At 35.6% G+C, this 14619-nt stretch overlaps 1 protein-coding gene and 1 pseudogene across 1 annotated transcript; one reads left to right on the forward strand and one right to left on the reverse strand.

The window, feature by feature from the left end:
• The first annotated feature begins 5193 nt into the window (after window positions 1–5193).
• Window positions 5194–10027, forward strand: LOC138316400 (uncharacterized). Its single transcript, XM_069258100.1, has 5 exons — window positions 5194–5298; window positions 7110–7597; window positions 8191–8375; window positions 9020–9160; window positions 9942–10027. The coding sequence occupies exons 1-5, from the start codon at window positions 5194–5196 to the stop codon at window positions 10025–10027; spliced, it is 1005 nt and encodes a 334-aa protein (XP_069114201.1).
• Window positions 10028–12070: 2043 nt separating this feature from the next.
• On the reverse strand, window positions 12071–13787 carry LOC138316867 (uncharacterized; annotated as a pseudogene).
• Window positions 13788–14619: the final 832 nt, after the last annotated feature.

Consider the following 14619-nt stretch of genomic DNA (forward strand, 5'->3'; position numbering starts at 1 on the left):
ATAGTCTTTTGTTCATCGTCGTGCGTCGTCCGTTAACATTTGCTTGTGAAAGCGATAACTTGAGTAAATATAAATCGAGCTTAATGAAACTTTGTATATAGACTAACATTGGAAAGATCATCTCGGAAGAGTTTGAAAATCAGCGTGATTTGACTGTAATTTACGGAGTTTTTGCCCTTTGCAATAATAATAATTGAACCTTGTGAACACGATAACTTGAGTAAATATTAAACGAGCTTAATAAAACTTTGTATGTAGACTAACATTGGAAAGATCTCGGGTTAGTATGAAAATCAGCGTGATTTGACAGTAATTGACGGAGTTATTGCCCTTTGCAATAATAATTGAACCTTGTGAACACGATGACTAGAGTAAATATGAACCGATCGAGCTTAATGAAACTTTGAATGTAGACTAACATTTGAAATATCTCGGACAATTTCGAAAATGAGCTTTTGCCCTTTGCACTGATGATTATGATTGGACCTTATGATTACGATAACTTGAGTAAATATGCACCCAGCTTAATTTAAACTTTGCATTTGTACTAACATTAGAAAGATCTCGGACGAGTTCAAAAACACTTGATTCGACCCTAACTTAATTACGGTGTTATTACCCTCTACGGTAATAATTATTGAACCTTGTGAACACGGTGGGGTGTGTTGCTTGGTGTCTTCGGCGGCATGCTTCATTGATATAGCACTATAAAAAGGGCAACAGTTCCACTATACAAGAAGACACGACATGAATATACCGCAGTCTCCCAAAACACACACCCCACACAACATACATGCAACACACCACATACATGGGAGGCCGTCCTTACATGACCAAAGCTGTTAATATGACGTTAATTAATCAAACAAACAAACAAATTGTGAACACGATACTGTGTGTTAATATGCACCAATCTTAGTGAAATTTTGTATGTGTAAACCTATTAGATCTATGTTACTCTTTTATGAACAAAAGACATCACGACATAACTAGTTTTTATCAAATATCAGGTGACCGTTAAGGCCCATGGGCCTCTTGTTTATTTTGCTAGGTTAAGAAACGTTTTAAAAATGATACTTTTAATTATTTTGCCAAATATGCGTCAATGGTGTAGTCAAAATACCAGAGCGTAATATACTATAACTACAGTTTTATAAGTAACAAAAATATACCTTGACATTTTTATCTGGTTAACAAGAACAAAAAGTTGACATCATTAAAATATTATTTGTATTACTATCGGTATATCAACCGATATATTTTGTTATTTGTTTTTGTTTATAGTGACAGAGGATGTCCGTATATCTGCTTGGACAGAATTTGAAAACTCAAGCTATTTTGTTTCTGATCTAATGCTGTCGTGGCAGTTTTCAGAAGTAGGTATCCAACCAATGCAGGCGAAAAATGATCAATATTACGTGCAGTGACATCATACAAAAATTATAATATTTAAGATTGTTACATTATTTAATTTAAAACGGATTCAATGTCAACGACGGTCAGTGTCAAGAAGGCCAATCGCCTTCATATACCCAAATTTACCCAGAATGCGTAAACCTTCATTCAGGAGAAACTTCAAATGATCAATTGTACGACTAAATGTTTAATTAAATGTTATTAAAACAAATGTCTCAAAGTAAATAAGAATCATTCGGGCAAAGCTTTGAATGTGCACTTTTGTTTGTAGGATTACTGCCTGAAATTAAACGCTACGCTGGCCGAGTTGGAAACCGAAAGCGAAGATAGGTTTGTCCGTGCCCTCGTACAGATTAGTGACAGTAAGTATTCTCTCCACGCTATAGCATGATCGTAAAAGGTGACTAAATTTGGGATCTTATTTTCTCTTATTCCTAACTGACTTTTATCTGTCCTAATGCTTCCCTTGGTACCGCCTCACTTTTGGCCTTAAGTTGAGCCCCTGTGAGGAAGACGCTGGGTTCTGTACCCTGGCCGAGACGCACCAAAGTCTTAGAAGGTTCTAGTTTCTGCTTCTTCTTCGCGCTCAGCATACAGGGAGTGGGACGACTGGTTCGCCCGTTGTCAGTATAATGTGACCGGATGGGGTGTGTTGCTTGGTGTTTTCGACGGGCATCCTTCAGTGATATAGCACTGTATAAAAAGTGCAACTGTTCACTATACCAGAGGACATAAAACGAAAATACCGCAGTCTCTCAAAAACACGCACCTGCAACTTCATATACACTACACACTGCATACATGGGAGGCCGTCCTTACATGACCCTGGCTGTGAAGAGGACGTTTAAATAATCAAACAAACAAATCCTCGCTATTGCTATTCAGTAAGCCACTGGTTTTAGCGAGACACAGTTTCGCGAATAATTAAGAAAACATAAATAATTATTTTATAAGACCAGTGTATATTTTTCACAAAAATCTAATTGTCCGTGAATATGTTGAAGATAACAATGACTCCGAATACTTTATACACCAAAATAAATTGGGTTTCAGTAATTCATGATAAGCACAGAATAATTGCTGTAATTTATAGACCTCCTAAAACATTGTTACGACTACTCGCTCTAGACAATATTTTCGAGTTCCATTGCGGATCTTTGACCTTTTTTGGTCAATATATTGGCGGTAACAGCTTTGCCAAAATTGGATTTAAGGCTATAGGGCCAAAACGTGACAAAAACCAAACAAATACACATTAAAGTTACACACTAGGTACTGAGTAATGGGCCGAGTAGTTAAGGTTAAGATATACTGACATATTACCACAAGCCCTCCCCCCACTTCTGGTTCGCGAGTTCAAATCCCATTTGATGCAGTTGCCCGTTACTAACCGCTGGTGAGTGGTTTTTCTACGGGTATTCCGGCTTTTAGCAACCATAAAACCTGGCCCGTCGATGCATAATCCTAGCTGTTAAAAGGACGTAAAACTAAAGCAAACAAACCAAAGGTACTGAGCAATAAAAAATGTTTGCAAATCAAAGGAAGTAAAAAAAAATACTCGTTTGATCTATTTCAATATCATAACTAGTATCAATTTGGTGGTCTCAATAGCTTTGGTTCTCGAGGAAAATGTCGCGCTGATTTACAAGTGCGTTTTCTCGCCATGCTCTATAAAAATATATTCACGCTGTACAGAAAATCACTGTGTTAACTTATGAGATATCTGATCACCAGTCTTATAATCAATCGTCATTGTGATAATCCGCGTAACGTTGCATTTTTTTGTATCCTTTGCATATTTGTTTTATACAGATTTAATGTTTGACCTTAAAATTTGATGTTACCGTGTATGATCTAATTTCATGTAAAAATAGCAATGATGATGTCAGCAATGTTCTACATAACGTTATTTGCAGTCTCCCCAAGATACTGGATTGGTGGGTCAGACATCGAGGAGGAAGGTATATGGAAATGGAGAAGTTCCGGAATACTTCTGCAAAATACATACAGCAACTGGATGTCGTCTCAGCCAAACAATAACCAAAATGGCGCTGACTGTTTGTGTATTGCTAAATGGTACGACTACTTGTGGGATGATGCTGATTGCACTAAGCCTGGCGCTTTTGTCTGTGAGAAAACCGACAGAAAATAACAAGTCATTATATAGAATAATAAGTCTTCATCCTGATGTCGTACTTGCAAACATATCTGATATGAACCTTGAACTTTATTTTCAATTGAACTTGACAAGAATATCGGAGTGTATGTGATGAGCGTCATTTCAGTACAAGATGGCGGCTAATAGGCTGCATTTGTTAAATTGTATTTGCCCTGTATGTTTCTTGTATATTTAATTTTGTACCAGATTAGATTGTGGTTTAAAAGTTCAGATACCTTCACTACATTTTTTCATTTTAAGTACGAGTTAAAAAAGGCGACTAAATTGACGATTTTTTTTCTTCCTTTTAGTAAGTGACTTTCTTCTTAATTTGGTCCAACAAATCGCCTTTATGCCTTCCTTGACAGGGTTCCACGAAAAAAAGTACCGCGGTATTTTATCAAATACCACGGTATGTACCGCGGTATACCACGGATATCATGGATCATAACTGAAATCACAATAACAATTGATAATAATGCAGATTTTTAATCATATATATTTTTCAGATGAACAGACATTAAAATTAACAAACTCAGTAGAACAAAAGGCAAGATATCAACAATGACAACTACACTTGAGTATTTTTAGGATTGACTAGTAATTAATAATAATTATGACTAGAGTACCAACGAGTTTCGATATAACTCTTGCCACAATATATATGTCAAATTGTCAGTTTGACTATACTTGAGTGACACAAACCATTAGTTAAAAAAAATTAACTTTCTGAAAGGCTTCTTGCCTTTACACCTCATAATAACATGAAATAATAAAAGTACTAAAATATTAAAAACAATAACTGATTTATGTTGTTTTTTATTTCCCTGTTGACAATTTGACACCACCATCTGACACATTTCAAATATAAAAGATTTTTTTTTTCTTCAGAAATTATAAATACCTGAGTTGCAGATTTAATTTTTGACAAAACATCCTCTTTAACATCATTGTACATTTCTGGTATGATATCCTCAGCAAACTTTTTCCTTGAAGGCAGTGTATATCGTGGGTCCAGTTCCTTAATGACATCAACAAACTCTTTACTTTCAACAATTCTATATAGCCTGAGATCTTTTACTATAAATTTTGCCATTTTGTGAGTGATAAGTTTCGCCCTAGTTGAAGTTGATTTGTATTTTTTTGCCGCAAGTAACATATTGACAATTGGCCTAGCTGGAGTAACGGGAGTAGCAACATTTCCGAAATCCTGGTCGGGTTTCTGTGGTTTCTGATCTAGCATAGGGCCTCCTTTCGGTTTCGGTGTAATCATCATTGGATGATGCCGACGCACGTGGGACACCAGATTAGATGTCCCACCGCCGGTACATTTCACACTGACATCACAAGTTCGGCAAACAGCAACCAACTCCTCGATTAAGCCATCACATTTCCTTTTTTGAGCGCAAAATGGCGCCAGATGTCGGACTTAGCCCGACGATTTGATATCAGTTCATATGGCCTTTCTGTTGCGTCCGCCATCTTTAATTATTCACTGCGGGACTAGCCCGTTTCTATAGTAACATACTTACAAGTTACGAGACGGCGATCGAAAATGGGATATATGACTGGTTGGTCAGCGAAACTATATGAAATTAACATTTATTTTTTAGTTTGCGATGGTATTAGTTGGAATTACAAACACTGACCGAAGTACCGGTACAGTACAAGTGTACCGCGGTACGTACCTCGTCAGATTTTTACTGCGGTTTACCGGTATACCGGTAATACCGCCCACCATTACTTGACACCGTCTCATCTTTAGCCTTCAGTTGAACGTTCTTTCCTTAGAGACCTATGGGATCTATCTCCTTGGCCGAGACAAGGAAAAACATTGAAAACTAGAGAAAATCTTGAATCAGGAATCATCTCAGGCGAGTTCCTAGATTCTTCGGTGATTTATCAGCAATAAAATCTTCCATTATGATGTGACCGGGTGGGATATGTTGCTTGGTGTCGTCGGCGGCTTGTTTCAGTGATATAGCACTATAAAAAGGGCAATAGTTCCAATATACAAGAAGAAACAACAAGAATATAGCACAGTCTCCCGAAACACGCAGCACGCACTTCATACATACTACACATTGCTTTTCTCAGAGGCCGTCTTTACATGACTCTGTTAACAGGACGTTAATTAATCAAACCGAGACATACCAGCTCCATTATAACACTCAACCGGTTTGGGCGTTGACAGTATAATGTGACTGTAACCCTGTGAAATGTTGCCCTGCAGGTAGGGCGTTAGAATTGCACCTGCTGCCCCTATTGCATGATCGTAAAAGGCGACTAAATTTAGGATATTATCTTTCCTCTTTTTTCTAATTAACTTTGTTCTTCCTGACGTCTCCAGCGCCCTGCAGGTAGGGCATTAGAATTATACCTGATGCCCCTATTGCATGATCGTAAAAGGCGACTAAATTTAGGATCTTATCTTTCCTCCCTTGGCACCGTCTCACTTTTGGCCATGAGTTGAACGTTCGCCCCTGTGAGGAAGGCTCTTGGGTCTGTCCCCTGGCCGTTACACACCTAAGTCTATAAAAGTGGTAGTTTTTTTTACACCATTACCACCATTGAAAAGTTTGAGATTCTTATTTTACTTCAAGATAATAATATTAAAAATTATTAATTGTGTTGACACTGGCTGTTAATAGGACGTTAATCAATCAAAAAATAAATTGTGTCCCGAAAACATTCCGTGGCGCAATGTCATATATGTTAATTTGTTAATTAGACAAATATAAACGATTAAACACCAATTGTTGTTCAAACGTTATTGTTTGACGCGTATTGTTTATGCTCTGTTGGCAGTGGAGCATCTTCAATAGCATTTCATTTTTCCATCATCTGTAGCTAAGGGTTGATGCACAGGTTTTTGTACGTTCACTTCAACTGCGTTGCCTAAATAAATTCCTCTTGTGTTTTATGCCCACTTGAAATATCAGCAAAAGGTCTTTATTCAGACCAAAGTACTTTTCATTTTTCGTTTGAGCAAGAATAATTCCATGTTTAACAGCAAAATCTAGATTGCCATTAACAGCTATGGTCATGTAAGAACGGCCTCCCATGTATGCGATGTGATGCGTGTATGTTTCTGGAGACTGCGGTATATTCATATTGTCTTGTATAGTGGAACTGTTGCCCTTTTTATAGTGCTATATCACTGAAGCATGCCGCCGAAGACACCAAATAACAGACCCTACCCGATCACATTATACTGACAACATATACTGACTAGTCGTCCCACTCCCTGTATGCTGAGCGCTAAGCAGGATGCATGCTATTTTAATGGAGTAAATAGACGTATCAACCTAACCAAGATGGCGGCGTAGGTCAAAGGTCATAGGGGAAAAAACTCGCTTCGCCGGATGTAAACAAAATATGAGGCTGCAAATATGGCAGACGACAGACACGAGTGTTCGGGTTGTTGTTAAGAGTCATATCTTCCAAGCTTTTACACTATGGATACTGGCGATCAAACTCTGACTTTAGATGATTTTGATACGTGGAAAATTGATTCTTTGATTTTTTGACCAAGCGAGGCTTGTCCAAAGACGGCAGTAAAAAGGAACTTAGTGCGTTGTGTTTTGCTGCTAGTTGCATGAAATTCCCAAATATTCCTTCTACTTCTCATATACTTAAACAAAATGAACTAGATTATGAGAAGTTACTGCATGTTGACGACGAAGTTATTCCAGATCCACTGTCTTTACATTCTGGGTGGGTAGAAGAGAAGTTTGGTTTGCCACAATGGTCCCCTGTATATATTACGGATATTGCTAGTTTTCTTGCATCCAATCAGTCCATGTTGAACAAATATAAAATTGGAAAGGCATATGAATACTGTCAGTCAGGTCTCCTGCAGCAGATTTATTACCACCATATATCGAATTCTTGTTTGAATTATATCTTGTATGTAAAATGCACACCTTCACAAAAATTGAAAGAAGATTCGCATACAGTCTGGGTTTGCTGTGCTAAGGACTCTGGAGCTGTTAAATCAGCTTACTGTACCTGTAGCGCAGGGTAAGTATGTTAATGTAACAAACAATATCTTAACAATGTGTCTAATGGTCACTTAACCATGGTCAAAAGTTACACTCAGTATGGGGAAAGTAGCCTATGAGACACAGACTAGGGTAGTGGTCCTTAGTCCCCTTGAGGTAGAGACCATATAATTGTCAATTTTACATCCCATGTATTTAACAATGTTTTACAACATGTGATGACTGTAACATCAGCATTATTGTATCCCATATTACATGAATATGCGAATCCAACATTATAATGTGTCTCTTACTGTAACAGATTAATTTACCATGAGTACGGAAAGATTTAAAATATGGCTGTCATTTTGTCCACAACTTACATTTTGGTTCATTAATGAGCACCCCCTTTGTTACAGTTAAGCGTCATGGAGCTATTTATGGCGAATATATATACATTCATGTATATGCATATGTATATTAAGATATTCATAATGCATAATTTAAAGTAATTAATCTTTGTATTTTGAAGATTTATCTACAACTTTTAATGCATATATCTAGATACATATGCACACTATAAGTAGAGTTTACAATTGAGTCAATTGTTGTTGTATAATGTTTTCTGTATAGGCTTGGTTCAACATATAACCATGTGGCAGGTCTATTGTTTAGAGTGGAGGCTGCCAACAAGATGGGATACACCTCTTGTACATCCATTCCATGTTCATGGACACAGCCTTCTAAGAAACACAAAACTGTCATCCCAATTAAATTGAAAGACATGACAATAACAAAATCCAGACACGGTGAAACAGGTAGTAAATTATTAATTTATTCAAAATTTTCAATGTATAAGCACGCTCAAAATTATTATAAAGGCAATGCACTAATTAGCTCCTTTTCAGTTTTTATATATGGCAGGCATATGTAATTAAAATTTTTGTTTGTTTGAATATTCAATAAACTGTTAAACGCATATTCCAGAAATAATACCATGCTTAACATTGATTGTACACTGTATTTGTATTGCATGACATTTGTATACATTACAGCTGTATAAATTATTAAATATTTTCAAGTCCATAACTTAATGCAAAGTATTACAATCATTGCTGTTGGAGACAAAGACATTAAATTTAACAAAACAAGTCATGTTTCAAGGCATAATAAAAAATCAGTTAGCAGGCTTCAATTTCAATAAACAGAAAGCATCTACATAAGACAAAACATCTCTTTATTTATAGTACAAGTTAAACTTATATTATTACTAATTAAATTTGCTTTATACTTTTCCAATTTTTGGATTTTTTTTCTTCCAGAAATCAGCTAGAGTCTGGTATCAATTTAAACTACATTGTCAGTAGTCTTGATTTTTCATTTTGCCTCATTTACATGACAATGAAACATTAACAAAAATCAATATGTTGGTTACATGCAAAGATATAAATAATGTTTTCAGATAAGAGGCCATTGACAGCAAAAGGCAAAGCCTCCTTCAACCCTGTACAAGGAGCAGCAACTAACATTGACAAAAATGAAATGTTGTCTACATTTGCAACTGCCCTAAGAGAAGCTTTACCAAACAGTTGTCTGAACAGAGGTACATGACAAGTTATTTTTTTACTTGTACAAATGTGCTTATTCCATAGGCCTTTCATAAATCTGCCTAAATTGGTACATTCAAACACAGTAGAAATATACAGTAAATCAAAGAATATTTCAATGAAATACAAAAGACTACACAAATAAGCTATTGCTCACATTGTCTTCAAGAAACATTTTAGAAACCATACACTACAGAAATTTTCATTACAGAAGGGACTACTTTCTGATACATTTCACCATTGTGATCTTGAACAAATCCTCATCCCAGCATGACATAACACCATTCAAAGATAGTATAGCATTAGCCTATTTGATTTCTGTGACCTTGCATGAATGTCATTTTGAACAAACTTGGTAGCACTTTCTCACAGCATGCTAATGACAATTAAAAAGAAGCCGTTTTAATGAAAAGTTTTCAGACCACAGTTGGGATACTGGAGTCTGCATATGATGACTGACAAATTATCTGATGGCAAAATGTCAAATGACCTAAAATCATTACTGTAATAAATCCTAAAGAATCAGTAAATTACTTTGTTATATTATAATTTTTAAATTAGCAATTTTTTATAACAGTTTGTAGAAATCTTTATATTGTGTTATAGATATATGAACAAATTACTTTGTAAACATTATTATCTCCCCTTTCCTAAATGTAATTATGTTGAAGCCAATGGACATGCTTGTTACAAGCACAATTAAATATTTGTAAATATTCAATAAATATAAGAGATATAAAGAAATTATACAGAACATTTTGGCTCTATTTAATATAGGTACAGTGTACAGAGATGAGCACATTAGTGCTGAGGAGTCGCCAAAGATCACCATCCAAGATTTCACCATGAGTGCCCTTTTATAAAGAGATTTCACCATGAGTGCCCTTTTATAAAGACGCTTCCTAAATATACATCGGAAGAGAGCCAAGCAGTAGCACTTGTAACAGTAGGACAGAGCAGCAACCCACTTTGGCATTTGATGAAAAAAGATCGCCTCCCGTCATCAAATTATTATTCTGTCCATACTAAAATAATGTCCATGCAGTCTAAACCAGACACTGATATGAAACCCTTGCTATGAAATATTTTAGGGAACAAAAAATCAACCCAAATATTAGGTCAATCAAACATGGAAGGGAACTTGAACCTGAGGCAAAGTTATCTTACAGAAAGAATGTCCAATCAGCTCACAGTAACTTCACAGTTACTGAGTGTGGTTTTTTTGTTGATACACAGTATCCATATTTAGGTGCTAGTCCAGACCTGTTGGTCTCTTGTGACTGTTGTGGGGATGGTGTTGTAGAGATTAAATGCCCCCTTGTTTCTAAATGTGTAAAGTGTCCAAGTATTTGTACTTGTAACTTGCCCACATATTTACCCATATATTTACATAACAGCCATGGTTGTTTAAGGTTGAAAAAGAATCATTCACATTACTGTCAGATTCAAGATCAGTTAGCGATCACTGGAAGAAAGTATTGCGACTTTTATGTCTATACTTGCAATGGTTATCACATTGAGAGGGATTCCATTTGATAAATCTTATTATCTTCAAACACTAGACAGCCTCATATTTTTCTTTGAAAAGTTTGTTGTCCCAGAACTCTTTTCAAGGACTTTGAAGAGTCTAAAAGAAAAAACAGTTTCATTACCAGCCAACTCTGAGCCTGAAGCAATGGACATAGCAACAACTTAGTTTTGCCCTGTGTGTAGACATGTGGTCAAAGAAGAAGATCAGGTGCAGACATACAGAGATCAGAGTATTGGGTGTGATGTCTGTGGTCTATGGTTTCATTTTAGGTGTGTGCAGATGAACAAGACCATTTCTTCAAAACTTGACCAATGGACATGTCCAAAGTGTACTGTTCAAAATCAGGACTAAATACAATTTGCTCATTTTTTATGTCCTATAATAAGTTCATTTAAGGACTTACCTGGCAGCAGGATTTTGAGGTGAGGAAATCTGAGTATGCAAAGATATGCCACCAACCTGGCTATTACCAGACATTGTTTTCAAACTCAGTTCATTAAAATAAAATTCAATGTATGTAAAAAAGAACATTCATCTCTGCAATCTGGTTCAGTTCCCTTGTACGATTGTATTATTATACAAATTAAAAGAAGGTTGTTAAATTAACACATGACATTTTATGCCAAGTATACTTGTTTCAAATGTTATCAAAATAATAATCTCAATAATCTAAATTCGGTGGTGCTATTTTATCTAGAAAAAAAACTAAATGTTCCTTACTGTCTTCACACTAGCTATGAATTGGTCATGACTCAAGACATCGTAACCACTTGTCCAGTGGCCCCGCATAATCAAGCTACATGAAAGCCTAAGGGTATCATAATAAAAAAATATATGGTTAACATGACCATTGTAGAATGGTGAATAATATTTCAAATATAGATATATGTACCAGGTACAGATATTATACTTAAGTTGCTCAACTTCCTGAATGAAAATGTTTTACTCTCATAAATTGAATTTATTATATAAGCAAAACTTGCTAAAGAATAAGGAATACATTTTTAGAAATTCTAATTTTAAGGGATTAATTCAGCTAATAGTGATGTAAATACAGATGACAACTCTTTTTTTTGAAGTTTAAAAAAAATCTCAATATTTTAAGAGGCATATGAAGTTTCACAAATTATATTGGTATTTTTGAAGTTTGAAAAAATCTCAATATTGTAAGAGGCATATGAAGTTTCACAAATCATATTGGGTATTTTTGAAGTTTGAAAAAAATCTCAATATTGTAAGAGGCATATGAAGTTTCACAAATCATATTGGTATTTTTGAAGTTTGAAAAAAATCTCAATATTGTGAGAGGCATATGAAGTTTCACAAATCACATTGGTATTTTGAAGTTTGAAAAAATCTCAATATTGTAAGAGGCATATGAAGTTTCACAAATCATATAGGTATTTTTGAAGTTTGAAAAAAATCTCAATATTGTGAGAGGCATATGAAGTTTCACAAATCATATTGGTATTTTTGAAGTTTGAAAAAAATCTCAATATTGTGAGAGGCATATGAAGTTTCACAAATCATATTGGTATTTTCGAAGTTTGAAAAAATCTCAATATGGTAAGTATATTTTGGAAGGGTAAAATGCAGATTGCAAATTCCTGCAACTACTCTTACAATGTTGTCCAAATGGTGAACAAGTGTGAGTGGAACTTCATATTTGAGGAGCCTGAAAGTTTTCATGCGTCGAATTGCTTGTTCAACATAAATCCGCAAATTTGCAATTTCAGACGTTAGTTTAACCTCACCTCTAGACATCTGACAAGCACCCCTTCGCCCAGGAGGAATACACAATTCAGCTCCAATCAAGGCTAATTCTTCTCGAATTGTGAAGCCTCTGTCTGCCATAACAGTGCCATTCCTCTCAACTACATCAAGAAAGCCTGAGTGACTTGTAATGTGTTTGTCACTTGCTCTGCCACCCCAACACTCTGAGACAAAATTGATCAGTCCAGAAGGGTTTATACTAACAAGAAACTTTGGTGGTGCTTATAGTCACTCCATGACTGAGCAGCAAGTTGAAGGTTATTTGGTTTTTCTAGCAAAATCTCTGTGCAGTCTATAATATGCCGAACATTGCGATATTTCTTCTGCCTCTTAAATACTGGTGGAATGTTTGATTGCACAGTGTGTTTAGGGGGGGTTGAATACCAAAGAACCTAGTGTGTCATCCAGTATTTTTATCCATGTTGTGAAAATGTTTGAAGCATGTGTGGTAGATATACTAAATCTATCTGCTAAGTCCTGAAACAAGAATCCTAATCTTAACTTCATAAGTGTCAAAACGAGTTCTTGTTTTTTTTTCGGATAATATCCTAAATCTAACATGAACTTTGTATTTTAAAGTGTTGCAGTTTTTACGTGGTCCTTTCCAGTAATGGATGTGATCTGTCTTGCCCTGAATAATGTCAAAAATGATATTGAAAGCCTCACCAGTGGGAACGCCAGTATAAAATTTACATTTCTGGTCATTTGATAATACAGTTTTAATGGAAAATTGCTCTTTACCCCATGTTTTCCTAGTGTTTGATCTACATGACAAGGTTTTGTAATAAATGACCTCATTTTCCAATTTCTGTATTTTTTCTCTCAGTATTTGATTCTCCCTTTCTAATTCTTTCTCATTTACTTGAGTTTCTAAAAAATTTGCCTAATCGTGGTCTGTGTGACAGCTGTTTGTTGTTTCCATTTCCTGATCTCTGCTGACTCGGATGGAATGCTAATGTTAATGCCACTGGTAGTGGTAGATCTCTGTCGTGGAGGACGGCGTGGTTTTTCAAACGATTTAAGTTTATATCAAAGTTCAAGTGTAGGGTTTGGGTTGAACGTGGTGGGCTTTCCATCAACAAAATGCTTTGAGCATATCCTTGATTCTTGGTTTGGACGCCAATTTTTGCTACCACTTTTTCTGTTAATTGAAGCTGCCCACATAAGCCTGCCAACAGCATCAGCACGTTCTGTTGGGAACGGAAGTAGTTTGAAGGGCGGCTCACAGACACAGGATGCGGTACCGAAATTGCAATGATGTACATTACATATCTATGCCATCCATTTTTCAATTTTGTACCAACTATTTGAACAGTTCAACACAGTACAACTTCGCCTGGAAACTTTCGGCATGCTTGAATTTAATTTAACATACGGAAAACATGCAAAAAATAAATATATAAAAACAAAATTCATAACGATATACCAGATTTCCAACTTATACAGAAATATCTGAAAAATATGACAGAAATAAAAACATAATTCACATAATATTCAAAATTGTATTAAAATTTACTTCTTGAAAATGACTTGTCTGAATTTGACCAAATTTGTTGGTACATGTATTATATCTAGATCCCTTCTTCATTAATGCAATGCCCACTGAAAGATGTTCAATGCTTATATTTACATTTGGTTACAATTTTATGTTGAAAGCGAGTGATCAATAATATAGCGAATTCTAATTGTTAACAGAAGCATTCAATAGCATCAATAAGATACTCTCTCTACTTTGAATAGTGTCCTGTACTTAATAATGATAGGTTCTAGCTGCGATAAAAATTGACTAACATCAAAATCTTGAATGAAACTACGATATATTTATATCGCATGCGTCAGAATATGTATACCTGGTTATGTTTTCATGAACAATCGCATAAAATTGGTCCTTGGTGAGCATCCGCCATGTAAATTTTGTAAGCGCATTAGCGGTTTTTCCCCTATGACCTTTGACACGGTGTTTTAAGGCCGCTTAAGAAATTACGTGTTGATTGGTCTATACGTACAGCTCTCAGAGGGTCACGGATAACGTTTGGGTCCATATCGATCATTGGCAAAAACTATATTGGTTTGTTTATTTTTACGTCCTATTAACAACCAGGGTCATGTAAGGACATGCCAGGTTTGTTGGTGGAGGAAAGCCGGAGTACC

The sequence above is a fragment of the Argopecten irradians genome, chromosome 2, assembly GCF_041381155.1.
Source record: "Argopecten irradians isolate NY chromosome 2, Ai_NY, whole genome shotgun sequence".
NCBI lineage: Eukaryota > Metazoa > Mollusca > Bivalvia > Pectinida > Pectinidae > Argopecten > Argopecten irradians.

Coding starts and splice junctions, on each gene's coding strand:
- LOC138316400 (XM_069258100.1), top strand. CDS start 5,194: ATGGTATTAGTTGGAATTACAAACACTGACCGAAGTACCGGTACAGTA. Junction 7,598..8,190: donor TACTGTACCTGTAGCGCAGG/GTAAGTATGTTA, acceptor TTTTCTGTATAG/GCTTGGTTCAACATATAACC. Junction 9,161..9,941: donor AAACAGTTGTCTGAACAGAG/GTACATGACAAG, acceptor TATTTAATATAG/GTACAGTGTACAGAGATGAG.